The 26,225-nt window shown below is 44.8% G+C and overlaps 1 protein-coding gene across 5 annotated transcripts; it reads right to left on the reverse strand.

Moving 5' to 3' along the window:
* Window positions 1-2,588: 2,588 nt before the first annotated feature.
* Window positions 2,589-11,112, reverse strand: LOC119267640 (probable sodium/metabolite cotransporter BASS4, chloroplastic). 5 transcript variants are annotated; one of them, XM_037549069.1, is made up of 15 exons: window positions 10,822-11,112; window positions 10,658-10,745; window positions 9,847-9,954; window positions 9,712-9,779; window positions 8,571-8,649; window positions 8,369-8,427; window positions 8,194-8,262; window positions 7,586-7,699; window positions 6,993-7,014; window positions 6,840-6,907; window positions 5,320-5,405; window positions 4,432-4,561; window positions 3,864-3,965; window positions 3,729-3,771; window positions 3,173-3,530 (listed from the first exon to the last, which is right to left on the reverse strand). In XM_037549069.1, exons 3-15 carry the CDS (start codon window positions 9,938-9,940, stop codon window positions 3,505-3,507), a joined length of 960 nt encoding a protein of 319 aa, XP_037404966.1. In that variant the 5' UTR covers window positions 9,941-9,954; window positions 10,658-10,745; window positions 10,822-11,112; the 3' UTR covers window positions 3,173-3,504. The 5 variants fall into 5 exon arrangements, with proteins under 5 accessions (XP_037404965.1, XP_037404966.1, XP_037404964.1 ...); XM_037549067.1 differs by adding an exon at window positions 10,487-10,553 and having other exon boundaries at window positions 3,173-3,771; XM_037549068.1 differs by lacking the exons at window positions 3,173-3,530; window positions 3,729-3,771 and adding an exon at window positions 2,589-2,974.
* Window positions 11,113-26,225: the final 15,113 nt, after the last annotated feature.

Consider the following 26,225-nt stretch of genomic DNA (forward strand, 5'->3'; position numbering starts at 1 on the left):
TCCTGAAGCTGTTTGGAGAAGCGTCTGGTCTTCACATCAATCTGCAAAAGAGCACTGTCACGTGTGTCAGGGGTGATGACTCCATTTCTGCTAGTGTGGCTCGGCACTTTGCCTGTCGGTTGAGGCCGTTTCCGCTTCAGTATATTGGGCTGCCACTGTCAATATACAGATTGAGGCGTCAAGACATTTTGCCACTCGTCGACAAGTTCTCCAACAAGATGAAGGGATGGAAACCCAAGCTAATGGCCCCTGCCGATCGCTTGACACTCATCCAATCGGTACTCATGGCTCTGCCAATCCACTTCATGTCAGTTCTGCCGTTGCCGGCATGGGTGCTGAAAATTATTAACAGGAGGTGTCACGAATTTTTATGGAAAGGTGACAGTGATATCAATGGCGGCCATTGTCTCTCCTACCGTGGTCGAGGGTGTGCATGCCCAAGGAGTGTGGGGGTCTGGGCGTTTTGAACCTCAAGTGCTTTGGCTATGCCCTCCGTTGTCGTTGGCCTTGTTTAAGGTGGGAGGTTGAGGAGAGGCCATGGAATCTACTGCCAGAGGATCTGGAAAAGGAGGTCTCTTACATCTTTAAGGTGGCCACTTGTATCCGCTTGGGGGATGGCAAGAGGCTAAATTCTGGACAGACAAGTGGCTGCCAGGAGGGAACTCCATACAGGATGTGGAGTTTCTACACCCAGGAGCAAATGCTCCTGGTGTGAACAGCAAAATCAAATAAATTCAAAAATAATTCAAAAAATTCTGAATTTTTTTGTGCCATACTTTCACAAATGTTTGTTGTGCCTGCAAAATTTCATCGCAAAATCACGTTGGTGGAAGGTGTGGTAAAAAAACAAAATCGATGCTCTGAAAATGTTACTTACAAAAGCATTTTAGAGCTCTGATTTTGTTTTTTGGCACGCCTTACACCAATGTGATTTCGCAATGAAATTTTGCGTGCACAACAAATATTTGTGAAAATATGTCACAAAAAAATTTCAGAATTTTTTAAACATTTTTTCTATTTTTTAATTTTACTATTCATACCAGGAGCATTTGCTCCTGGGTGTAGAAAGGTACTTCCGTTGCCTTATTCTCTTTTGTCAAGGACTTAGGAAAATCTGTCAAGGACGCTCTGTCAACAGGAATTGGATTAGGGATATCTCTGGAGGCAGGGTACAGGCTATGGCTCAATATCTTAAAATTTGGGACATTGTGCGAAGTACTTCATTGTCGGTGGAAGCTACAGATAGACTAGTTTGGAAGTGGACTGGAGACCACAAGTTCTCTGTTAGTAGTATGTATGGTCTGTTCTTTGCAGGGAATGTGCGCTTTGCATGCCATGGGCCGATTTGGAAATCCAAAGCACCACCAAGATGCAAAAATTTTATGTGGCTTGTCGTCCACCGTAGGTGTTTAACAGCGGATAATCTGGAACGCAGGGGTTGGCCTTCTAATGGATCTTGCCCGCTATGCCTCTTGGCACACGAAGATTGCACACATTTGTTTGTGCACTGCTGTTTCTCCTAGCAGGTTTGGATAAAATTCAGGGATTGGACGAGGGCTCCAGATGATAGCTTTGGTACTACGGAGGATTGGTGGCTGAATACGAGGAAGGAGGTCCACGAGCCGGAACGACGTAATTTTGACACTATCACAATCCTGCTACACTGGAGGATTTGGAAAGAACGGAATGCTCGGATCTTTGAGCAAGTGGCTAGTAGCGTGGACAGGGTGCTGGAACTAATCAGAGAACATATTGCAACTTGGAGGGCTGCTAGCTGCGTTGGCGATCTCTGCTGACTTGTTTTTCTTCTTCTTTGGTGTTTTCTGCTTGCCTCTTGTGGCTGGGTTTTGCCTCTGTTTATTCAGTGTGTATTCAGAGTTTAAACTCTGACGGCGGACAGTTCTGGATCGCCTAGACTGTCTAGCCCTGCTGTATTCTCCCATTTCTATCTAATAAAAGATCAGCCTATGGTCCTTCGAGATTTTCTAGCACTGGCCTATAAGTTAGAATTATTGAGTAAAACTAGATCCCACATGTTGTTCTTTTCTTTTTGCATTTTTGAATATTTATCACCATGGTTGCTGTTCTGATGTGTTGGTCCTATGGGGTCTTAGCACGACGACTTCCCGACTGTCTACTACAACAAGTTGTGCCTGGCTCCGACAAGGGACGATGACGGCGGCGCGTCTTCGGTTCGCTTCAGTGCTTGTAGTCGTCGCTAGGTGGTCTATGAATCTGGATATAATTTTTATTATTTCTAGTGTTCATTGTATTGTCATGATTGAAGATGAATAGATCAACAGTTTCTCGCAAAAGGGAATATTTATCGCCACAAGGACTTTTAAAACTAGATCTCATATTAAAAAGTTTCGACGGATATTCTACATACCATGATGAAAAGCAAAGTGTTTAGTATAAACATGCTTCCCTCACACAAACTGGTGGATTAACAGGTAGGTTGACCATTTGTTATGAATTGTATGTGTGATAAAACAAGTTTTCAAGTATATAATTGTGTGTATGTTTTTAAAATGTTCTTATACAGTTTAAAATGTTTGCACTTGTATTTTTTAAAAGACAAATCAGCGTGATAAAAGTATTCCCTCTGTCTCAAGAGATATATTAATGTAAAAAATTATCTTATATTTTGAGACAGAGGGTGTAACTTGCAATACAAACCTGTATATTTCACCATATTACGAGCTGTTAAGAAGAAACTAGTGTACTTGTATCTTCCCTATACTCCACCTAACTTGCTAGCGACTCACCAAGTTTGTTTCGCGGCTAACATTCAGAACACTTACATCCATTTGCTAATCATGTCGCGAAATGATTCTCACTCTTGTCAGCACAGTGCGAGTACCGTGGAGCCCCAACTCGAATTAGAGCAACATCTTCAGCGTAGGAAATTTCTGTTCATCCAATGGAGGGCCAGAGCAAAGGCCTTCCAGTCTCCACAAGCCCCAGCTCTAACCTGCACAATAGTGGAGCTGCCATCGCTCAAGAAAAAACATCCACAATGATCTCGAATACTAGACAATCACCTCTTCGCCTCACCGGGAACATGTAGGTTTAACCGGCGTGTGCATGGTTATGGTTCTGTTTGTTAGCAACTGTTACTATCTGAGTGTTAAGACTAGATAGGGGGTGAAAAGTTCTACACGCAGTTTTATAAGTTGGAAATTTTAGGCAACTATCTCGTGGATTCTTAAAACTAAACAAACAAGCCAACACATTACAGTAGCAGGAAAAAAATCCAAGTAAGAGTTTTGAGTTTAGAAATTGCTAACATAAGGGGCGCGACGATGTTCATGGTTCGGATAGTTGGCGTTATCCTACTCCACATTGATGGAGACTTCGAACTAAATAGTTCTAGGATCATAAGAATCCTGACCTTGTCATGCACCAAGCGATCTACCGAGTCCAATTAACCTATTTCACCATGGATTTGTCAAGCCTCACTCGGGTAGATCTTTGCACTTAGATCAGATTCAAATTCTGAAGCTATTTTGCATTAGTAGATCGTTGATCTCTTTTAAAAGGGCAGCCCCAGTGCATGTAGCTCCCGCTTGCGCAGGGTCTGGGGAAGGGTCCGACCACTTTGGGTCTATTGTACGCAGCCTTTCCCTACATTTCTGCAAGAGGCTGTTTCCAGGACTTGAACCCGTGACCTCATGGTCACAAGGCAGCAGCTTTACCACTGCGCCAAGGCTCCCTAGATCGTTGATCTCTTTTGCGCCACCAATTTACTAGGATAGAATCGATAATGATCTGCAAAACGATTCATATGATACATCAGCAATGACTCCTTATTGACAGAAAGCAAGTGCAAAGAGCAATATTGCTGCTTGTGCAACAAGTACCTGATTAATGTGCGCAGCAACACATGGGATGACCAGAAGTCCAGACTCCCCAAGAGCACCTCCAAGCTGCTCAACCACAGCAACCAGCACTGGCAATGTTTTCTGTACGAGATCAAGAAAATTAAGCAGAAGCTAGAATATACAGAATTTGGTGTCACACGGAGAGAATAATAATTGCATGTTTAGCAAATTTTACTATTACAACCGCAATTAGCGAGCACACTTTGATTCAGCCGGATGCATTCCCAAATAGGGTGGTATGATTAGGACCATGAAGACACACTTCATCGACTCTGCTTCTGCTACTCTGTGTGTCTAGTGATAACCCCGTGATCGACGACTTGTAGTGATTCCATGGTTAAGCAGTAAATTTCCTTTTGAAATTATGCTACCTTAGCCTAGTTGTTTCCCAGCAGGTAATTCTGTATCAGTTTACATTGTCTTACATGTATAGATCATCTAACCTTAGTGTTAACCCCTAAGTGTTTTGTGCAACTTGAGTCAACGTTAGTGGTGTCAACTGCAATTTACTCAAATTTTTATTCTGCTGCTGATGATGAAGACTGACCTGACTGGCCACCAAAATGACAGCTCGTGCATACTCTTTTCTCGCAAAGACTGACTCTTCCTTCTGTTTAAGACATGACAAGACCTGCAGTGTTGTAGCATTGAATGCCAGCAGAGCAAGATGTAGAAGCCTGTGACAGGAAATATGCCTCCATTAGAGAATCAGATTTGATACTAGATTTCCAACAATAATAAGCAGCAAATCCTATCCAAAGCAGAAAACGCTATAACTCGTCAGTGGCCACAAAAATACCTAGTTAACAGTCACTACGAGCATGAAGCAGGGCACGGGTACGCTTTTTTATCAAACAATTTTGTATCGAACAAAGTAGGCAAGTTTTCATTATTTCTTTTTACATATATTATTTCAATTTGGTTGCTGATTACTTAGTAAGTGTAAACTGAGTAACATGTGCCCAATCCCGTCCAAAATGATACTACCGGTAACCGGTATACAAAAAGTACCATTATCACTATATTATCTATCGCTCAATAACACCTGTAGGTGCCTCAGTATATCAAATTGTAACCAATTGGAGATGCAACTTGTAATGCAAGTGTTGAGTAAAGGTGAACAAATTGTGAGCATAATTCTAGTAGGCTGGAGGACAGGAATTCAATTAATTACCAAAAGTGAAAACATACAGTTATATTCGGTCCAGACTAGAGAAGTGGTAACAACTGTTACTAGTTTGATAATTGTGAAAAAATATTGCAAGCGTGATAGTATGAAATGATTTCAACCACAAACTTCACCTAGTCAAAATGACATAATGGCACAACATGGTCTAGGCATACAGTATTCTACAGATGCTGAACAACGTTTTCTAATAGTTACATAAATTTTGAAAAATTGAAACTACAATAAGGTCAGATAAAAAAATCATACACTCCAATAGTCACAATAACAGCGAAAGCTTTTGGTTTAACGGACAATAGCAGCGATCTTGATCTACTTACTTGTATCCATGGGACCTGTGAAATGGAAACATGTAAAGAGTGTCCTTCAATCAGTGTACATAGGCGAATTTGTAATAGACAGAAATTAAAAGAACAACATAAAAGCAAGAGCAACCCCCAAAACTTTCTTCCCCTTTAAAGCTAAAATGTGGTTCTCGGTTCTGCAGACCTGCTCTATCTGAAAAGTTGGACTTGTATGGTTTTTTTCAGTTGGATTTGTACGTTTGCTCTACAGCCTTCTGCTGGGCAATCTGGAAAACAAGGAATAAGGCTGTTTTGTGGACAGGTTTGCAGAACAATTCAGACAAGAGGAACTTGCTGGACGGGGCGACGGCGCTCCGGAGCACAGTGGTGCGGGCACATGAAGCTGCGTGGACTCATACGGCTGGTGCTACTCTGCAGATAACTGAAGCTGGTGAAAATGCTACATCTGAGGAGTCTGATGACGAATGAAGATCAGGAAAATGGTTGTCATCTTCTGCTGATGAAATGCCTGAGAGGTGTCTTGAGAGGCCGCTTGCTGGGTGATCTAGTGCTTGCCCTTTGTTAAACTTGTTGATTTTGGGCCCTAGGTTGGGTGGTCTGTATATTTGATGTGACTATGCTCAGGTTAGGGGGCTGTGGCCTCGTAGCACTCTTTTGCTTTTCTTTGTTTACATAAGTTTTATGCTTTGTTTTGTGTTTGAACTGCTATTCCGTTATGCAAAAAGTAATGGAACCTGACTCCCCTTTGGGAGGCGTATGGAAAAGAAAAAAGGCTTTCTCTACTATCAGATGTCTCAAAATACTTCATTTCGATCACCAATCATAAATTAGCCACTCACTAAGGTAAACAAATTTGCTTCCAAAACAACCTGTCTAGATCGAAATAGGATAATAAAGGTCAACATAAAATCATTTCCAACTACAGTACGCTACAGCTAAAACGCTGTAGTTTCCTGCACTACTCCATAGCATTCTCCTAAAAATTAGTTCCATTGTCCCGATTTGGTGTTTACTCTGTTTTCTCTTTAGTGAAATTCCAGTATGCGTGCACCCAGCATCATCTCTCATGCATTGATCTGTATAACTATTCAGATTGCTACAAATGCAAAGAAATTCCCATTGCACATGCATGATATATTTCAAACAATTGATATGAATAATCTGACTAATGATTTGATACTAGAGAATTTATGAAATAATTTCAGGTGCCCGTTACATTTATACATTTCCCAGCTTGCAGAGTGCTGGAGATTAAAGTGTCACATAAAATCATTACTAGTGTAATGCCCGAACAGCTTCAATATCCCACCAACCACACCCCTTTCCAATTATCAGTGGATGAACTACTAGTATAGCCGAATTGTGTACAACAGGACAAACTAATACAACAAACTGGTGGACTTAATAATCAGTTAATATATTCATGCAAGAAAAAGAATGAGTGAAGTCATGCTAGAGACATACTAGGCTGAGAAGAACAGCACTTAAAACTGAAAAGCCCTGGCGATTTCCATCAACAAATTCAGCAATACCTACATAAGGAATACAAACAAGGACTCCAGATTAAGAACTTGCTAAGTGACAGCAATTTCAGAAAAGATATTAAATCCTGCGTACCTTTTGAGGTTTCTCGGGCAACCTGATAAAGAACAAACCATAAGTGTAGCTTCTATTATTTCAGGCTTGCACTAGAGCAGGAAAATTTTGCATTGCTCTGAACTAATAAAATAATTAGAATGAAGAAACGACTTCAAAACCAGACCCGCCATACTTCAGTTCAAAAACAGGAAGTGAAACTGACTGAAATACAAAATGCAAAGAAAAGTAATACTATGCAACTAAAGGAGATGAGTCCAAATACAGGCACCCCTGGACTCCTCCTTATTCTTCGTCATGAAACAAAAAATAGTTGCAATGTGCATTCCAGTTAAAGGTTTGATACCATATTTGCACTAACAGCAGATTCACGTGGATGCTCATTCGAACTGACTCTTAAACTATGCCAAAAAATGTGTTTATCATATAATTTTTTTCCACTGATACAGTTACAGTTTTACACACATGAGCATAAAAAACAGACTCTGTTCTTATTCAACTACAAAACTTAAAGTGCAATAAGAAAATTATGCACATAATTACACGATACATTGTATTGAAATAACAGAACAAAAGCCATGGAGTGGAGTACAAAGATATGAATAGCTACATACCTTGCCTAAAATAAGGGGGATTAAAAGAGTGTTGACCAGGCTTCTGAATAATTCCTTAGTAGGCAAAGACACTCCAGCTCCAGTGCCAATGTACTTTGCAAGAGACAAAGGTACCTAGTTCATGATCAAAGAAACATGATCAGGTTTTTCCTAAGCAGGGTAAGTTAACCTGTGGAAAGTAAAGGAAAAAATAAAAAATGATGGTTATCTTAAAACGATCCAAAAAAAACTTCAAAATCTCTGGAATTCTTCGTGACAAGACTAATAGAAGTTCATTACATATCATTATGAAAGATTTTGGTCGACAATCCAGCTTATCTTTCTTTACGGTTTAATCTATAGGACTGAGGGTTGCATTTTGTAACTCCTACACAAGAGTACAAGACGACAATTACATTTAAAATATAAAAGGAGATCAAGACTCGCATGAATTATCAAACTCAAATTGAACAAAAGAAAAATGAATAATATCTTTTTGTGTTTTTTAAATTTTCAAACGCTCAAATAAGTTAAGTATGTAACTCAATATTGAGTTTATTGCTTGAAACTTTCAATCGGTGGTGATGCTTGAAAACAAAAGGTTAATATCATAACAAAGTCGTGCTTACAAACATAATGCCCAGTAGATTGGATATGACTGTCATTGCAAGAGCAAGTGCGGAGTTGCCGCCAGCAAGCTACCCAGCAATGGTAAAATTGTGTTAGATTTGAATGGAACTGCCTATCCAAAAAAGAATATAAAGTAGTTGATGTTAATGGATGATGATTAGAGGCGAGTAGCACCTGTGTTAGTGTGACTCCACTTGATAATGTTGTTGGCATGCAACAAAACATAGCCAACCCTACAAGATGTGTTGTGGACATCAAACAAACTAGTTGCAGTTACAAAGGCATGGGCTGCCACATTGCAACAAGAAATGACAGGATAAAATTTTGAAAATCCTTATGAGAATAGGACAAATAAGCATGATGATGAGGCTTGTACCAGTAATAAATTCACGAGGGAAGAACTGAATTTGCACAAGAAATTGTGCAAGAAAAGGTGTGAACAACAGAATTGAGCCCTGAGATGAGACACGTAACAATAAAAGATGTCAGCAAAATGGGGGAACTAACAGTTGCATAAAATCGGAATGGCAACATTGGACTGCAAGTAAACAACACAAATGCTAGCGTGAAATGTGATCTGCAATAACATTAAGATCATAATGCAGGGAGTAAAAACTATTCGCAACATAGGCGGAGTTTTTTTTGTAACTAAAGTCATAGATAAAGTTTGATGCACCGACCAATAGAACCAAAGTCTGTACTAATGGAGAAGATTGGGCAATCCACATAAATCAACACCCCATCTCATTTGTGGCTCAACTTAGCTCCTATACCATATTACTCCCTCCGAGGGGGAAAATTGCATGCTCCAGCCAGTTCATCCAAAAGTCCGAACTGATGGAAAAGGGCGGGCAATATATTCCCTCACGTCGTTCCTCAAGCCTTGGCCGTGAGATCGATGTAGGCCGCAACTATTTTCATAAATAGCGTGTTGGCCGAGTCTTGAACCGAGACCTCTTGGCTCTAATATCATATTAAGTTCCATGCACCGACCAGTTGACCAAAGTCCAAACTGACGGAGAAGGTTGAATCCACATATACTTCAACAGTAGACACAGTTACATCCACAAAGTATCTCAATTAATAGAAATTGGCTACATATGACGCCGTTTCTAAAATTGAATGAAAAGTCATATTTCTAAGTTCCAAAAACTTACCAAGAAAAATCGTACATATAGGTATTGTGTGGAAACTGCCAATGTAAAATTTCATACAAAATTATAACCATTTGTGACCTGAGCAAAAATGTGAAAATAAGGAAGCTATAGTCACGGTTATTGTATCTTTCACATTTTCTTATTTTTACACAAGCGCAAATAGTCATAGTTTTTTTTATGAAAAATCACATAGTCTACCCGTCACCGATTTTTTTGTAGGTTTTTGAAACTTGAGAATACATTTTTTTCACTGAGTTCTGAAAGTGGGTTCATATGTCCCCATGAGCATACTATCAATTTTGGCCAGAGTCGTAGTAGATCAACAAGTGGAACAAACGAGGACTAAACACTAGGTCATACTAGTCCAAAGAGTCCAGCAGGCCAAGCTTGTAACGCTGCGCCAAGCTCCTTAGTGCGCAGAGTCAGCCCTATGCAAGAGAAAGCCATTACTGTAGGAAAACATAGCACCATGTGCGCTAGGTGAAGAAACCAAACCTGATATAATGAATATCCCAAAAGTGCTGTATTTTGACAGGGAATATTTGTGAGCAAGGCAACCAAGAGTTGGATCCAGGAGTCCCAAAGTCATCCCACCAATTAGAGCTAAGATAAGAAAGATAATAATCAATCCACTTAAGTTCATGACCTGAGATGTGCACAAACTATAGTGATAACGTCTGCAAAGCAAAATGGTGCAACGAATAAAGTATACAATTTGTACACCTTGACCTTAATGTTACAATACCAAGCAGTACTTGGTTCATATTCAAACAATCAAAATTGCTATGCGTTGAGAGAAAGAGAAAAAGAGAAACATCTAAATCTACGCCACTTTTCCGTTTGCAGACAAATGTCAGCATCATACTCAAGCAAAGCTACACACAACCTGGAGTTAATACTCCCTCTTTTATATACAAGGCCACTTTGTTTTTCGTGTCAAACTTTGTCTTATAATTTTGGTCAAGAAAATATGGGTTGTATATCGTAAAAAAATATATTATCAAAAAGTTCATTCAATTGTGCATCCAATGGCATACTTTGATGGCATATAACTCATATTTTGTTGGTAAAATGAATGGTCAAAGTTAGACATAAAAATATGAAATGGCCTTGTATTAGTAGATGGAGGGAGTACCTGCATTTCAAATACAGCTGGCCTAGAAAATGAACTGCACCTGAATTGACTCAGTGAGAATTCACAACTATTCGCATTACATTGCACACAGATATTCGCAGTGGAAATTACACGTCAGTAGAGTATGCAACTAGGAACCATACTGAGATCGCGCGGAAACAGGAAGCTCACCTAGCGGGAGGAAGTTGCTCCGCGCGAAGTCGAGCGCCGCGGCTCCGAGCGGGGGAGGCGTCGCGCGATTGCCTCCATCAGGACCTACCTGCGGCGGCGCGAGCCACTTGAGTTGGAACGAAGCAGGTGACAAGCTTAGGATAGAGTGGGTTTCGTGGAATTACCGGTTAGGCTCCTCCAGCGGCGACGCGCAGAGGTAGCAGGCGGAGGGGCGGCGGAGGAGGAGAGTAGGCGGCCGCGGTGAAAAGCAAGGCGTGTGAAGTCCCGTGGCGGAGGCCGGCGGGGAGGGGTGCGCGGAGGCGGAGCAGGGATGGGTGATGGGTTATCATCGCACTGGCTACTGGCTATAGATCCGGCGTGGCGTGCGCGACGCCGAATCGGGGTGGGGATGAGAGGAGCACCAGTGCTCTAGTCAGCAAGCGGAAAATTCACCGTCCTAGCGCATCCTGCAAATTCACCGTCCGAATCGGGAAAAAATCTTATAAGATCCGGGTCGTACCAAGGCAATTGGGAGACCCTCTATGCTCAAAAAAAAAAAAATTGGGAGACCCTCACCCGCGAGAGACGCGCGGCGATACGAATCTCAAAGCATCAGCCCCGTCTCGTTCCCCTACTTCCGTGTGCAAATCCTGATTCAATCTCGACGGCCCCCAAATTCCAGCCGCCGGTGTGCTACGCCCCTGCTGCTTGCCACATCGCCGCCGGCGTACTCCTCGACGCCAAGCACACCACCCCAGATCGGCACGCTCCATCCCGGTCGGCGGCCCAACTCGCGGCACTGCCCCAGCTACTTCTTCCCGCCGGCCACGGCGATGCTCCTCCACTTGCAGTGACGCCGGCAAACTACGCGGGCTGCACGCGCCCCTTGGCTACGGCCAAGCTTCTCGCGCGCTGGCGTGTTGATCTCCTTCAAGTTGGCTCCATCGGTTGTGGCCTAGCTACTGTACATTGACCTGCTAGCTGCATCTTGGCAAATAACTTCAAGTTCAGAGCATGACGGCTCATCTGCTGGTTGCAACACAAGCACATAACTATGTGCTCTGTCCATTTGCATCCTTTGCTCTTCTGGATATGCTTGTGCTGAAGTTATTCTCTTATTCATTGACAGAGTATATAGAAGAACCAAGAGGAAGATGATCACATGATGGCAAAAGGAAGACAGAAGAACCAAAAATCTGTTGGTGTGCATGCCTATGTCGATGAAGATTCAGTGCTTTGTAGAAATGTCCGCACAATTTGTTTCACTTAACTAGACCAAATAATCACGAACTCAAGTCAAGTAACTTAGTATTGTTGATGCTTTCTTATTTTGAAGAAAATATGCCCTAGAGGCAATAATAAAGTTATTATTTATTTCCTTATATCATGATAAATGTTTATTATTCATGCTAGAATTGTATTAACCGGAAACATAATACATGTGTGAATACATAGACAAACAGTATGTCACTAGTATGCTTCTACTTGACTAGCTCGTTGAATCAAAGATGGTTAAGTTTCCTAGCCATAGACATGAGTTGTCATTTGATTAACGGGATCACATCATTAGAAAATGATGTGATTGACTTGACACATTCCGTTATCATAACACTTGATCGTTTAGTTTGTTGCTATTGCTTTCTTCATGACTTATACATGTTCCTATGACTATGAGATTATGCAACTCCCGTTTACCGGAGGAACACTTTGTGTGCTACCAAACGTCACAACGTAACTGGGTGATTATAAAGGTACTCTACAGGTGTCTACGAAGGTACTTGTTGGGTTGGCGTATTTCGAGATTAAGATTTGTCACTCCGATTGTCGGAGAGGTATCTCTGGGCCCACTCAGTAATGCACATCACTATAAGCCTTGCAAGCATTGCAACTAATGAGTTAGTTGCGGGATGATGTGTTACGGAACGAGTAAAGAGACTTGCCGGTAACGAGATTGAACTAGGTATTGATATACCAACGATCGAATCTCGGGCAAGTAACATACCGATGGCAAAGGGAACAACGTATGTTGTTATGCGGTTTGACCGATAAAGATCTTCGTAGAATATGTGGGAGCCAATATGAGCATCCAGGTTCCGTATTGGTTATTGACCGGAGACGTGTCTCGGTCATGTCTACATAGTTCTCGAACTCATAGGGTCCGCACGCTTAAGGTTTCGATGACAGTTATATTATGAGTTTATGAGTTTTGATGTACCGAAGGAGTTCCGAGTCCCGGATGAGATCGGGGACATGACGAGGAGTCTCGAAATGGTCGAGACGTAAAGATCGATATATTGGACGACTATATTCGGACATCGGAAAGGTTCCGAGTGATTCGGGTATTTTTCGGAGTACCGGAGAGTTACGGGAATTCGCCGGGGAGTATATGGGCCTTATTGGGCCATACGGGAGTAGAGGAGACAGGCCAAAAGGAAGGAGGCCCCCCCCCCCTCTGGTCCGAATTGGACAAGGGGTGCATCCCACTTTTCCTTGTTCCTCTCCCCCTCTTTCCTTCTCTCCTACTCCAACAAGGGAAGGAGGAGTCCTACTCCCGGTGGGAGTAGGACTCCCCCCTTGGCGCGCCCTCCTCCTAGGCCGGCCGCCTTCCTCCCTTGCTCCTTTATATACGGGGGCAGGGGGCACCCCATAGACACAACAGTTGATCATTGATCTCTTAGCCGTGTGCGGTGCCCCCCTCCACCATAGTCCTCGATTAGGGGTGGAAATTGGTAGCGGATAATCCGAAATATCCGATGTTCGTATTCGAGAAAATGCCTATTCGTATCTGTTGAGGATATAACTACTGAGGGTAAACCACCAATGAGGGGCCGGTTCACCTTCAGTTATACTGAAGCCTAAGGAAACCCAGAAGATGGCGCTTTACGGATGAAGCTTAGAGGCCCAGAGCCCATAGGCGATTTAGGGCCCGTGATAGTAAACCGCCATGATTGTATAAATTTGCATTGTAAGATAAGAAAGAAGAGACCGAGGCGGACACTTATATGAGCCAGCCTCGGGACTCTGTAAACCGGCCAGGGTCCTCCTGAGTATATAAAGGGGTGACCCGGCGGCGGTTCAGGGACGGAAAACAACAACTCGAAGCCAGACAAAGCGGATTCGCTCCCTGGCCTTCGAAACCCCAGCAATACCAATCACAACTAGACGCGGGCTTTACCTTCATCGAAGGGGGCGAACTAGTATAAAACTCTCGTGTCCCCTTGTCCGATTTAACCCTTTCAAGCTAACCCGTAGCGATGGCTCCACGACTAAGTCCTTTCATGAGGACATCTGCCGTGACAATTCCACGATAGTTGGCGCCCATCGTAGGGCTATCGCACGATGGTTTCGAGTTCTTGAAGGGCAGCTTCGATGGACTTAAGGGATACGTTGTGGGCCGGATGACGAAGAGTCACCGCGGCAAGCTCTACATCGACAACGCAGGATGGGGTCCCGAAGCTAATTCAATCGAATACGGGTACCGGGTCCCCTTTGGTGGGATTCACGTCTTCATCGGCAAGATCGGTGAACCGGCCCCCGAGCCGGACACCTGCACCGACATCATCGAGACGGCTCGGCGTGCAAGTTCTTCACCGGTTCAGCCTAAGGCAAGGCATGTTTTCATAGGTGTCGTCCATGGTTCGGGTTACGAGGAGGAACCGGTCTCCGATGGAGAAACCATAGTCCGCAGTGATGACGAGTCTTCCGGAGAAACCGAATCGCTTTATCAGTTGTACGACGGCCAGATTGAGAGAGGATCCGAGGGCAACAGTATTCCGGATTCCCCCGGTCTGCCAAACCGGGCCTCTGTCTTCATGGCGGGCACACGACCGGCGCCTCATTCATCTACCGCCGCAGCAGTGCTCCCCGGTTCAACGACGGCCACGCCAGCAGGTGCAGGAAGCTCGGCGCCGCCTCCGGCCCAAGTCTTGTCTGAGTTGTTCGACGCTCTAGCGGCACTGATGTCCGCGGAGGTGGACGCAGCAGCCAGGGATCAGCACGATGCGGAGATTCTAAAAGTGAAAGATCAGATAGCCCAGGCTAAAGCGGACTTGGCAGCAGAGAACTCCAGGATGGCCACGGAGCGGGCCGAGTTGGAGGCATAGGCTTACCGGATTAGACTGGATCAGAATGCCTCGGAGGAGGTCATGAGAAGAAGGTACCGATCACGTCTCCCGTCGGTTTATGAGCCGCGGAATCTTTTCCACACGCCAGGTGCAGGAGCTGGTAACCAACCCACGCCAAACCGGGCGGGGGCACCGGAAGGAGGAGCGTCGGTTCAACCACGTGCAACAGAACTGCCTCGCCAGAACAACGTTGTACCATCAACGCCGCCCGGGCATTATTCCAACCCGTTGGATAATATTGTGGCCGCCGCTTCACGCCTGGCGGCCCTCCCAACCGACGGCGAATCACCAGTTGCAGTGGAAGCGCGCTGGGCCAGGGATCTCCTTCAGACAGCACTGAATCAACAGCAAGCGTATTCACACATCCGTGAGAGGATTCATTTCACTCCCCGTCCAAGCCGGAGTTATAGCAGACACGTGGAAGACGAACCGGCCGTGTCCAGTAGCGCACGCCACCGAAATTCACTGCGCGGGAACAACCCGGCTGGGGGAGGTGCTGATGCACAAGACGTTGTGGACCACGGCCGCGCACGGCGAGAGGCCGAGTTGACAGCTCGACACGAAGCACGACAACATACTCCGGTTCACCCCACTGCCTCCGTGGAGCCAGGGGTAATGTTCAGTTCCCTGGGGGTACCGTGTTTAGCTCCTGCATTGCGTAATGTGCGATTGCCCAAGGATTTCAAGGGACCTCGTAAGGTGCCAAATTACACCGCCGATTTGCAGCCAGAGGCGTGGGTAGAGAGCTATGAGATGGCAATGGAGATGTTAGATGTGGATGAGGCGGTTTGTGCTAAATATTTCACCATGATGTTGGAAGGAATAGCTCGCACTTGGTTGAAAAGCTTGCCGACCAACTCTATCGGTTCATGGGCCGAATTAAAGCGCCGGTTTATCCAGAACTTCAAGGATACGTGCAAGCAGCCGATGTCAATTGTGGATCTGGCTGCTTGTGTCTAGGAGGAAGGGGAATCCATGACCCATTGGGTCAAAAGGGTCTCGGCGATTTTACATTCATCAGATCGTATCAATGCAGACACTGCAGTGTTAACGTTAGAGGGCAACTGCCGCTTCAAGCCATTGAAACAGAAGTTGGGAAAGCTCAAACGCCACTGCAACGACATGTCAACACTCATGGCCGCTTTGGTTAAGTATGCCGATTCAGATAACACCAAGGATCCGGATTCAGGGGATGACAAACCGGAGAAAGGAAAGAAGAACGGCGGTGCAAAAGGGCATCACCACAACCAAGGAGGCCATGGGAATAACGGTAAGCGTAAAGCGGATAATTCAGATTTAGTGGCTAACACAAATATGCAGCGTCGCAAAGGTAAACCGCCCCAGCGCGGTGGAGGGATGAATCTGGAGCGTTTGTTAAACCAACCCTGCCCGAAGCATGGAACCAAGGAGGTCCCTTCCACACATCTTTGGAAGGATTGTCACATAATGAAGGAGTTCAAAAATTCTGATCTATACTAGTACGATCAGGATCCACCGGGCGGTTCAGGCCCAGGTTTCCACGGGGGCGGCGGTTCAAGCTCTGGATTTCAGAACAACCAGGGCCATCAGAACAACCATGGTAATAACCAACAGAATAATCAAGGGAATCAGCAACCGTCAGGTTACCAGAGTCACCCCAAGCAATTGCACAGTGGACATTACCATGTGTTCACTACCAGCCTGTGCAAGCGGGATCAGAAACTTCACAAGAGGGCAGTTAATGCTGTTGAACCGGCCGTACCACATTATCTATGATGGTCGGAGCAGCCTATTGTGTGGAGCAGAGAGGATCACCCGCCCCGGGTTGAAAATCCGGGCCAGCTAGCCTTGGTGGTAGCACCCCAAGTAGGGGGCTATAAGTTTACCAAGGTTCTGATGGATGGAGGGAGCAGTATCAACATCCTGTATTATGAGACTTTTCGTCGCATGGGGTTGACAGATAAGAATCTTAAACCGTCAAACACTATTTTTCATGGTGTAGTACCAGGTAAATCGGCATACCCTGTGGGGAAGATTGCTTTGGAAGTCGTGTTTGGAGATAAGCTTGACTCTAGGTCTGAGACGTTGACCTTTGAGGTGGTGAAAATCCAGTGTCCATATCACGCGCTATTTGGACGGCCGGCTTACGCGAAGTTCATGGCGAGACCCTATTATGTTTATCTACAACTCAAAATGCCAGTTATAAGGGGACGATCACAGTACATGGGAGTCGAAAGATTGCCTTGGATTGCGAGGAAGGTGAAGCGGCCTATGCTGAATCAGTTTGTGCAACAGAAGAGCTGAAATTCTATAAAGACAATGTTGATCCGGCGGACATGACCCCTCTGAAGAAGCCTACGACGGAGCATGACCCGGCCCTGACGTTCAAACCGGCTAATGAGACTAAACTCGTTGATTTCATCCCTGGTGATTCATCCAAGCAGTTTAGTATCAGTACAAATCTGGATCCGAAATAGGAAAGCGCGCTCATCGAGTTCATCCGTGAGAACCGGGACATCTTTGCATGGAAACCTTCTGACATGCCAGGTGTACCGAGGGAACTCGCTGAGCACACTCTAAATATTGATCCTAAGTTTAAACCGGTCAAGCAGTACTTTCACCGCTTTAACGAAGAAAGACGTAAGGCCATCGGCGAAGAGGTAGCCCGGCTGCTGGCAGCTGGGTTTATCGTCGAAGTGTTTCATCCCGAATGGTTGGCTAATCCGGTGCTTGTTCTTAAGAAAAATGGCACTTGGCATATGTGTGTGGACTACACTGATTTGAATAAAGCTTGCCCGGCAGATCCTTTCGCTCTCCCACGTATTGATCAGATCATTGATGCAACAGCAGGTTGTGAGCGCCTGAGTTTTCTGGATGCTTATTCAGGTTATCATCAGATTAAGATGGCAGTTAAGGACCAGGAGAAAACAGCCTTCATCACTCCCTTTGGAGCCTTCTGCTATGTTTCTATGCCCTTTGGGCTCAAGAGTGCCCAAGCAACCTACCAGCGTTGTGTGCAAAATTGTCTTCACAACCAGATCGGGTGTAATGTTCATGCCTATGTGGATGATATCATGGTGAAATCCAGGAAGCAGGAAACCCTGATAAATGATCTCAAGGAGACGTTCGACAATCTTCGGGTTTACAAGATGATGCTCAACCCGAACAAATGCGTTTTTGGTGTTCCGGCAGGCAAACTCTTGGGTTTTCTTGTGTCTAACAGGGGTATTGAGGCCAATCCGGAAAAGATCAAAGCAATCACATCCTTGGCTAAACCGGCGTGTATCAATGATGTTTAGCGTCTGGCAGGCCGGATTACAGCCCTCAGCCGATTTATTAGCCGTTTGGGAAAGAAGGCGATTCCCCTGTATCAGATGTTGAAGAAAACGGATAAATTCGTCTGGACTGACGCCGCCAATGCAGCATTAAGCGAGAGCTAGCTGAACCGCCAGTCCTCGCTGCTCCAGTTGATAATGAGCCTCTATTGTTGTACGTGGCTGCCAATGCCCGGGCGGTCAGTGTGGCGATTGTGGTTGAGCGTAAGGAGGCCGGAAAATAATATCCGGTTCAACGACCAGTTTATTATATTAGTGAGGTACTGATCGAATCAAAGCAAAGATATCCGCATTGGCAGAAGCTAGTGTATGGAGTTTTTATGGCAAGTAGGAAACTCAAGCAATATTTTCAAGGTCATCCTATCAGAGTGGTCAGTTCTGCTCCCTTAGGCGATATAATCCAGAATAGAGAGGCAACTGGCCAGGTTGCGAAGTGGGCGATCGAGCTTGGTCCCCATGGTTTGAAGTATACACCCCGAACAACCATCAAATCTCAGGCGCTTGTAGACTTCATTAATGATTGGACCGAGTTACAGGCACCAGAAGACAAACCGGACAATACATACTGGACCATTCACTTTGATGGATCCAGGCAGCTGGAAGGCTCGGGGGCTGGAGTTGTCCTCACTTCCCCTCGAGGAGATAAGATTTGTTATGTTCTCCGCTTAATGTTTCCTTGTACTAACAATGCAGCGGAGTATGAGGCCTTGCTCCACGGTCTTCGTGTAGCTAAAGAAATGAACTTGAGTCGGGTTTGATGCTTTGGAGATTCTGATCTGGTGGCTCAGCAAGTTTCTGGTACTTGGGATTCTAAAGACCCGCTCATGGCGGCTTATAGGCGCGAGGTGGATATTGTAGCAGGTCACTTTAAGGGTTATCAGGTGGAGCACATCGACCGGCGCAAGAATGAAGCAGCAAATGCTCTAAGCCGACTGGGATCTCAGCGTAAACCGGTACCACCTAATACCTTTCTAGATATCTTGCATAACCCGTCTGTAAAGTTGCCTACAGAGGATGATCTAGCCGTTCCTGATCAGGAGGCCCAGTTGGTAGGCGTTTTACATGCCACTCCGGATTGGACAGTTCCATATTTGGCGTATCTGAACCGGGGCGAACTACTAGAAGACAAACTTTTTGCCAGGCAGATAGTCCGGCGGTCCAAGTCTATGGTTGTTCACAATGGCGAGTTGCACCGTCACAGCGTTTCAGGCGTATTCCAACATTGTGTTTCTCCTGAAGAAGGACAAAAGATTCTACGGGAAATCCATGAAGGGGATTGCGGCCACCATGCCAGCTCAAAGTCCTTGGTTGCTAAGGCTTTCCGACACGGGTTCTACTGGTTGACAGCTCATTCTGATGCGGAAGACTTGGTAAAGCGGTGTGACGCTTGTCAGAAATTTTCATGTCGTGCTCATGTTCCTTCTCAGGAGTTACACATGATCCCCATCACTTGGCCGTTTGTGACTTGGGGGCTTGATATGGTTGGACCCTTTAAGCGTTCTAAGGACAAAAAGACCCACCTGTTGGTGGCGGTTGACAAGTTCACCAAATGGGTTGAAGCGGAGCCCGTCAGTAAATGTGATGCAGCCACGACGGTTCAATTTCTCAAAAAGATTATTTTTCATTTCGGCTTTCCACATAGCATCATCACAGATAATGGTACAAACCTTTCTAAAGGTGAGATGGCAGAGTTCTGCCAATGAGAGCACATCCGGCTTGATGTAGCGTCCGTGGCTCACCCCCAGTCTAATGGTCAAGCTGAGAGGGCGAATCAAGAAATCCTGAAGGGTATCAAGCGTCGGCTCATGGTCCCTTTGAAGCGAACGCCGGGTTGTTGGGTGGAGGAATTACCATCTGTGTTATGGAGCATAAATACTACCCAAACCGATCTACGGGATATACACCCTTTTTCCTGGTGTATGGGGCTGAGGCTGTCCTCCCAAGTGATATTCGTCACGACTCACCCCGGGTCGCGAATTATGTTGAAGCGGATAATGAGCAAGCACGCCAAGAGGCGCTGGACCTGTTAGATGAGAAGCGAGACATGGCTTTGGCTCGGTCGGCGGTTTATCAGCAAGACCTGCGGCGTTATCACAGCCGCCGGGTTAAGACAAGAACCTTTCAAGAAGGTGATTTGGTACTTCGACTCATTCAAGACCAGACTGATATGCATAAGTTATCCCCACCTTGGGGCCTTTTGTGGTCAGCAAAAATCTGCACAACGGATCATACTACCTCATTGACGTTCGAGAAGACTCACGTAGCTCTGAGGAGGAGACCCGGCGGCCATGGAACATAGCTCTCCTACGGCCTTATTACACTTGAAGCCACATGCTTTTCATATGTACATATTTCCACAATGTATATATTATGATTAATATAATAAACCGGCATCCTTGCTATCAAGCAGGGCCTCCGCTGTTCTTCCTTCAAATATCTGTTAACATGGGGGCTTCCTGTTCAAACATAGGTGTATTCACCAAAGAGAACATAGTGTTACTACCCTCTTGATGCGGTTATCACGCCATGACAAAGCTTGGGAGCTTCACACCCAAGGGGCCAAAGAGAGTCTTGTTGCTACGCACAACTCAAACATAGGCACCCATTGAGCACAGCTCACAAAGTTACTTGGGGGCTCTTTGCGTCAAATACCAAAGAGTTTGAAAGGACCCTTGTAGCTGGGTATCGACCCACGGCTTGGAAGCCTGGTGTATTCACCTAAAACCCCGGGTTAACCTGCCTTCATCAAGTAAGCCACTCCTATCCAGGTAATCCTGGCACGACCCGTCGAACGTTTGACAGTTACTCTCATTGAGACCCTGAACTTGTCAAAGTTAAAGCGATGATTGGTTAGTTGGAGGGCCATCTTAAAAGGCTTTGTCAAAATGGTTTAACTCAGTGGCCTGGCAGCCCATGAAAAGCCTCGATTTGGGCCTGGCAGCCCTCAGAAAGCCTGGACTACGGTTTTTTCTTTGCTTTTTGCCAAGTTTTTGTTTTTTTGTGAGGTCTACGTTAAACCGGAATTTTTTAACCCGGCATGGCTTATGGATCTTCTGTTAAAATATACAATTAAAGGTAATCCGGCATCCTTCAAAACCGGTCTGGCTTTGACACTTTGTCTCCAGCAATCGGCCGGTGTTCATCACAACCCGGTTCTATATCATACATATACACCAACATGGCATGGTAGAAGTTGGGTTTTCACCTTTCTTCAAATCACAATTGGTAAACCAACAACAATGTTTTATATTATAGGTATGATTTATTATTGCTGCAACCGTAGTTGCTTACTAAGTTGTGTTGGGTATTTTGACCCGTCCGGTGGTAAACCGCCTGGACAGATTTTCCTTATGCAGGCACAGAGATTGCATAATATTGTACAAATACATAAGCTAGTACTGAAATTCTCATGACAAATCAACGCAAAGTGTATCCCGCTGCACGAGGGCAATGGATCAAAGTATTTCCACTAGCTTATTACAAGGCGCTTGAAGGCCCAAAATATGGTGTTTCCAGCAGAACAAGGTTTATGGAGCATCACTCTAATTGCCTGATCAAGTCTCATTACCATGTTGATGCGAAGTTGATGGGTCATCTGGCGTCAGTTCAGCCTCCTCCTCCCCACCTAGCGGCTGGAAGTTTGTGGTGGTCCAGTCAATCTGGGTTAAGGCCTGAAAGATAGCTTCTTCACTGATAAGTTCTGACGGATCAATGTCAGGGGCATAAGTGTGCTTACGGTTTCCTGGAATAAGATTTTGCGCCTCCGGAATGATAGGGTTAACCCGTTTGTTGTTGGCATCATAATAAGACCGGTGAACCGTCAAGTTAGCATCTTCTGCCAGCTGACTCGCCAGAGGACGCATCTCCCTTGTCACTCTTTTAAGGGCTGCATCATCAAAATCTGCCCCATTTTCTTGTGTGCTTGGAAAGCCTTTGGCAAGGTCAACCGGATCCAAGTCAGCTATCCATGCTTTGGCTCGGGTAAGGGCCAACAAAGCGCCGGCCCTAGCAGCAGATCGCTTCACCTCTTCTAGCTGTGCTGGTACCATGGATAGCCTTGTCAGAGTGTCCTTGATCAGTTTTGGGGCCGGATTGTCATAGGAGGCTGCACAGATAACCCGTTGAGCACCGATGTAAAGTTGTTCCAGAAGAGTATATGCTGCTTTCAGCTTCATCCATACATCTGAGCCCAGATGAGTAATGCGTCTCCCTGCAACGGTTTAAGAATTTCATATTTCAACCGGCACCTTACAAGATGGGTATTTTAAATATTTTGCTAGGAGTACTTACCAAATACTGCGGAGGTCATGGCGTTCACTTGACGCTTTAACCCAGAAAGCTCTTCTGCCACCAGTTTAAGCACAGATTCGGCGTCTTCAGCCTGTTTCAGCAATGTCCCCTTTTTAGTGTCCCAGTTGGCACGTTCCGTCTTGAATTCTTCTTTCAGTCGTTCTATGGAAGTTAAAGCGGCTTGAAGTTCATCCTTGGCTTTGGAAGATTCTTCTTGGTGAGATTTGATACTTTCTTGAAGATCAGCAATTTGCGTCCGTTGATGGTTTATGTCAGCCTGCCAAAATCAAGAGGAGCATTTCAATATTTTATCAAAAGTCCCAAGGATTCATACAAGTTTCAATCCTGGCACTTGGGGGCTAATGCGGATTAGTTCTTTCTTACTGCTTATTCAAAGTCCCAAGGATTCATACAAGTTTCAATCCTGACACTTGGGGGCTAATGCCGATTAACTCTTTCTTACTGCTTATTCAAAGTCCCAAGGATTCATACAAGTTTCAATCCTGGCACTTGGGGGCTAATGTGTGTTTGTTCAAAAAACTTCAAAGTGAACAATGTGCAGTTTGGAAATTCAAAGTCCCGGTTTTGTTTTTACAAATTAAACCGACCCTTGGGGGCTACAGGATACAAGGCAGTTTAAATACAAAGATAAGGAGGAAAATGTTTACCTCATAACGTTCCTTCATCAGATTTACCAAGTCTGCCTCATTGTCTCGACTTGTGTAAAGCCGATTCAAGAATCCGGAATGAAGATCCTGGGCAGAAAGATTAGCATATTTTGACATATCAATTTCTGTCTTCCTCTTGCCCATTGAAATAAACTCATCCTTGGCAGTATGTTTTGCCAAGACAACTGGATCACCCGGAGCAGTATAAGCAGTACCAGTAACAATAACGTCATTGTCTTTGGCTGGGCTTGGCGGATTAGCACTTGACTTCAGTGGATCAGCAGCTGGACATGCATGTATAGCATGTGGACTTGAGGTATCTTCATGTATGGCCGGATCAGCTTCCGGCGGATTAGCATTGATAGTTGGCTCTGGCGGGATAAAATCATCCATGAGATTATCAAGATTTTTATCAAGATCCTCAGGAGCTTTCTCCGGTTCAACTTCACCGGTAGGGGCACTGGTCTTGGCCTTTTTACTCAAACGAGCTTGAGCACTAATATTAAAACAAATATTAGCATGGTCAACTAAGTTATGAAAGAGAAGGGAAGATTACACACTTACCCAGGGACGGTTTTCAGTGGAGGCAGCTGAGTGGTTGATGAACTGCCAAACGAATTAGAAGATGCCTGATAATTTGAATCAGATGAATTGAGAGGGCATCAGAAGAAACCTTTTAAAAGATAACGTTTTTCAGGAGAATAAGCAACCTCTGGACGACGTTTCCGGTTTGGGGTATGAGGTAAACCGGAAGAGGTGGCCTGTTGACCACTGTGCCGGGTTGTGCGATGCCCTTCGATTTGCTGTGTCTTCAAAGAAAGTTTTTGATCCAAATGAGCAACAGGGTGAGAGCATTTCACTTTCCGAACTGCACAACGAAATCGTTGAACCGACACAAGTTCTGAGTCAGAAGAAAGACAAATTACCTCAACATGATCTGCATGGCTGGCCTCCGCATCATCCTGGGAGTAATCATTATCAGTAAAATATATGGACAGAAGTCAAGGGAGTCAAATTTTACCTCTTCAACCGAGTCATCGACATCTTCTGGTGGTTCCGAAGACTCGACAGTTTTCTTTTTGGCAGCTTTTTTGATGACCTTGGTCATACCACGAGGAGCCTTAGCTACTTTGTCTTGAGTTTTCTTTTTCCAAAAAGAGCTACTGGCCTATGGGATTGCACAAAAGGATTATTATAGCAGTGTCAAAGCGGAGAAAGTTCAGGAAAAGTACAAGGTTAAAATATTTACCCCTGGCGGTTTGTTGGAGGCGTAAAAAGGACGCAGACCAATTTGAGTACATATGGCGAGCGGTTCGTCGAGTATTTTCTTTACACTTTCACTGATTTCATCATCTGATAGTTCTATTGAATTAAACCGTTGAGGATCATTGGTGTTGCTGGTGTATTCAAACATCAATCCGGGTCGGCAGCTTAAAGGGAGAATGCACCATGAAATCCAGCAACGGACGAGATCAACACCAGTTAAACCGTTGGCAAGGAGAGCCCGGAGTTTGGCGAGTTGAGATGCATAAGCCTATCGGTCTTTGGCAGGCAATCTCTGAGGTAAAGGGTGATTATTGCTGAGCCAGTGCGGACGGTAGCCCGGTAAAGGATTCTCTTCAGTAGGAGCAGTATTCTGACAGTAGAACCAAGTGTGGTTCCAGTCTTTGGGATGGCTGTGAAGTTTGGCGTGAGGAAAGTCAACCTCTTTCCTCTTTTGAATCGACACACCGCCAAGTTCAGTATTAGGTCCATCAGAAAATTCTGTCCGGCGGTTTAAGTGAAAGAGATCTAGAAAGAGATCGACAGTTCGTTCTTCTTGCAGATAAACCTCACAGAATACTTGGAAATTGCATATGTTGGACACAGAATTTGGTCCAATATCTTGAGGATGAAGTTGGAGCCTAGCAAGAACATCCCGGAAATTTTTTGATCCGGGAGGACTGAAACCTCGAGCTAAATGTTGCAAGAATACAATCACTTCTCCATCTTGAGGTTCAGGGGGCACTCAGGGCCAGGAACTCGCCAACGGAGGACATTTTTTGAGGCTAAAGCGCCGGTGGTGACATATTCATTGATTTGCGTTTCTGTGATCCGAGACGGAGCCCAGTTGTAAGCAGCAAATTGCTTCTTCATTTTACAAAGTCTGTAAAAGGAAAATGGACGGTTTACGATTGGCGGTTCGTATGTGTTTATCAAATGTTAAACCCACAATTCAAGGTATACGTATGAAGTGAACCGGGCATGGCTGTTCAAAGTCTAGATGGCGGTTTAAGAGAGGGCTAATGACATACGACGGATTATCAACACTAAAGGATAAACCGCCTTTTTGAGGCAGAACCCAAGATGAAAATTTGTTAAGTGTGGAACAAACAGGTTTCACAAGCTACAATTATTATTTTGGATCAAAACGGTTGCTCTGGAGGGAAAAATTTCTAGACCTAAAACAGTATAGAGAAGTTCATACACTCGAAGAGGGCTTCCAAACAATGGAAATGAGATCTATTTTATGCAAAATAAGCACAAACAATTGCCGCAGCAGTTCTACGTTGTTTTTACGATCTAAACAAGGCATTGGAGGTGAAAACTAACAAGGGTTTGCATCGGGTGGCGATGATCGCCGACGAACTCAACAAAGTTCCAATGCAGATCTGAGAAGGAGAAGGAGAAGAACTCACGGATGTGGACGAGCTGCCGAGGTTCGCCGTTGATTTCTGGTCAGAATCAGGTCGATGCAGCGGCCTGAGTCGGTGCGGACTGGAAGATCAACAACGATGGCGGCGGCGATACTTGAGGTCTTTGGGTCGTGAGGAGGAAGACGATGCGGTTTGGAAAGGGGGAAAATGGAAGGCACCCTGGTCTTATTTATAAGGAAGTGGGATAAAACAGCAGGCGCAAAAATCAAGGAATCGGAAGCGGAAAAATAGGATGCAGCTGTCACCTCGATCTTCGGGAGTTAATTAAAGAGAAGGGAATCTTTATAAAAACTTTTTATATAGGGATGACGTCACAATGATTTATTACAGTAACAGAAGATGACGTCATGGCGATTCACCAAAGTTCACAGGGAGAAGACGATATGGTGGTTTACGAGAATTGCCAAAAATTCAAGGATTGAAGATTGACATGAACAGGTTCAAACCAATTTGGGGCCTAATATTGAGGATATAACTACTGAGGGTAAACCGCCAAC

The sequence above is a fragment of the Triticum dicoccoides genome, chromosome 3A (genome assembly GCF_002162155.2).
Source record: "Triticum dicoccoides isolate Atlit2015 ecotype Zavitan chromosome 3A, WEW_v2.0, whole genome shotgun sequence".
NCBI lineage: Eukaryota > Viridiplantae > Streptophyta > Magnoliopsida > Poales > Poaceae > Triticum > Triticum dicoccoides.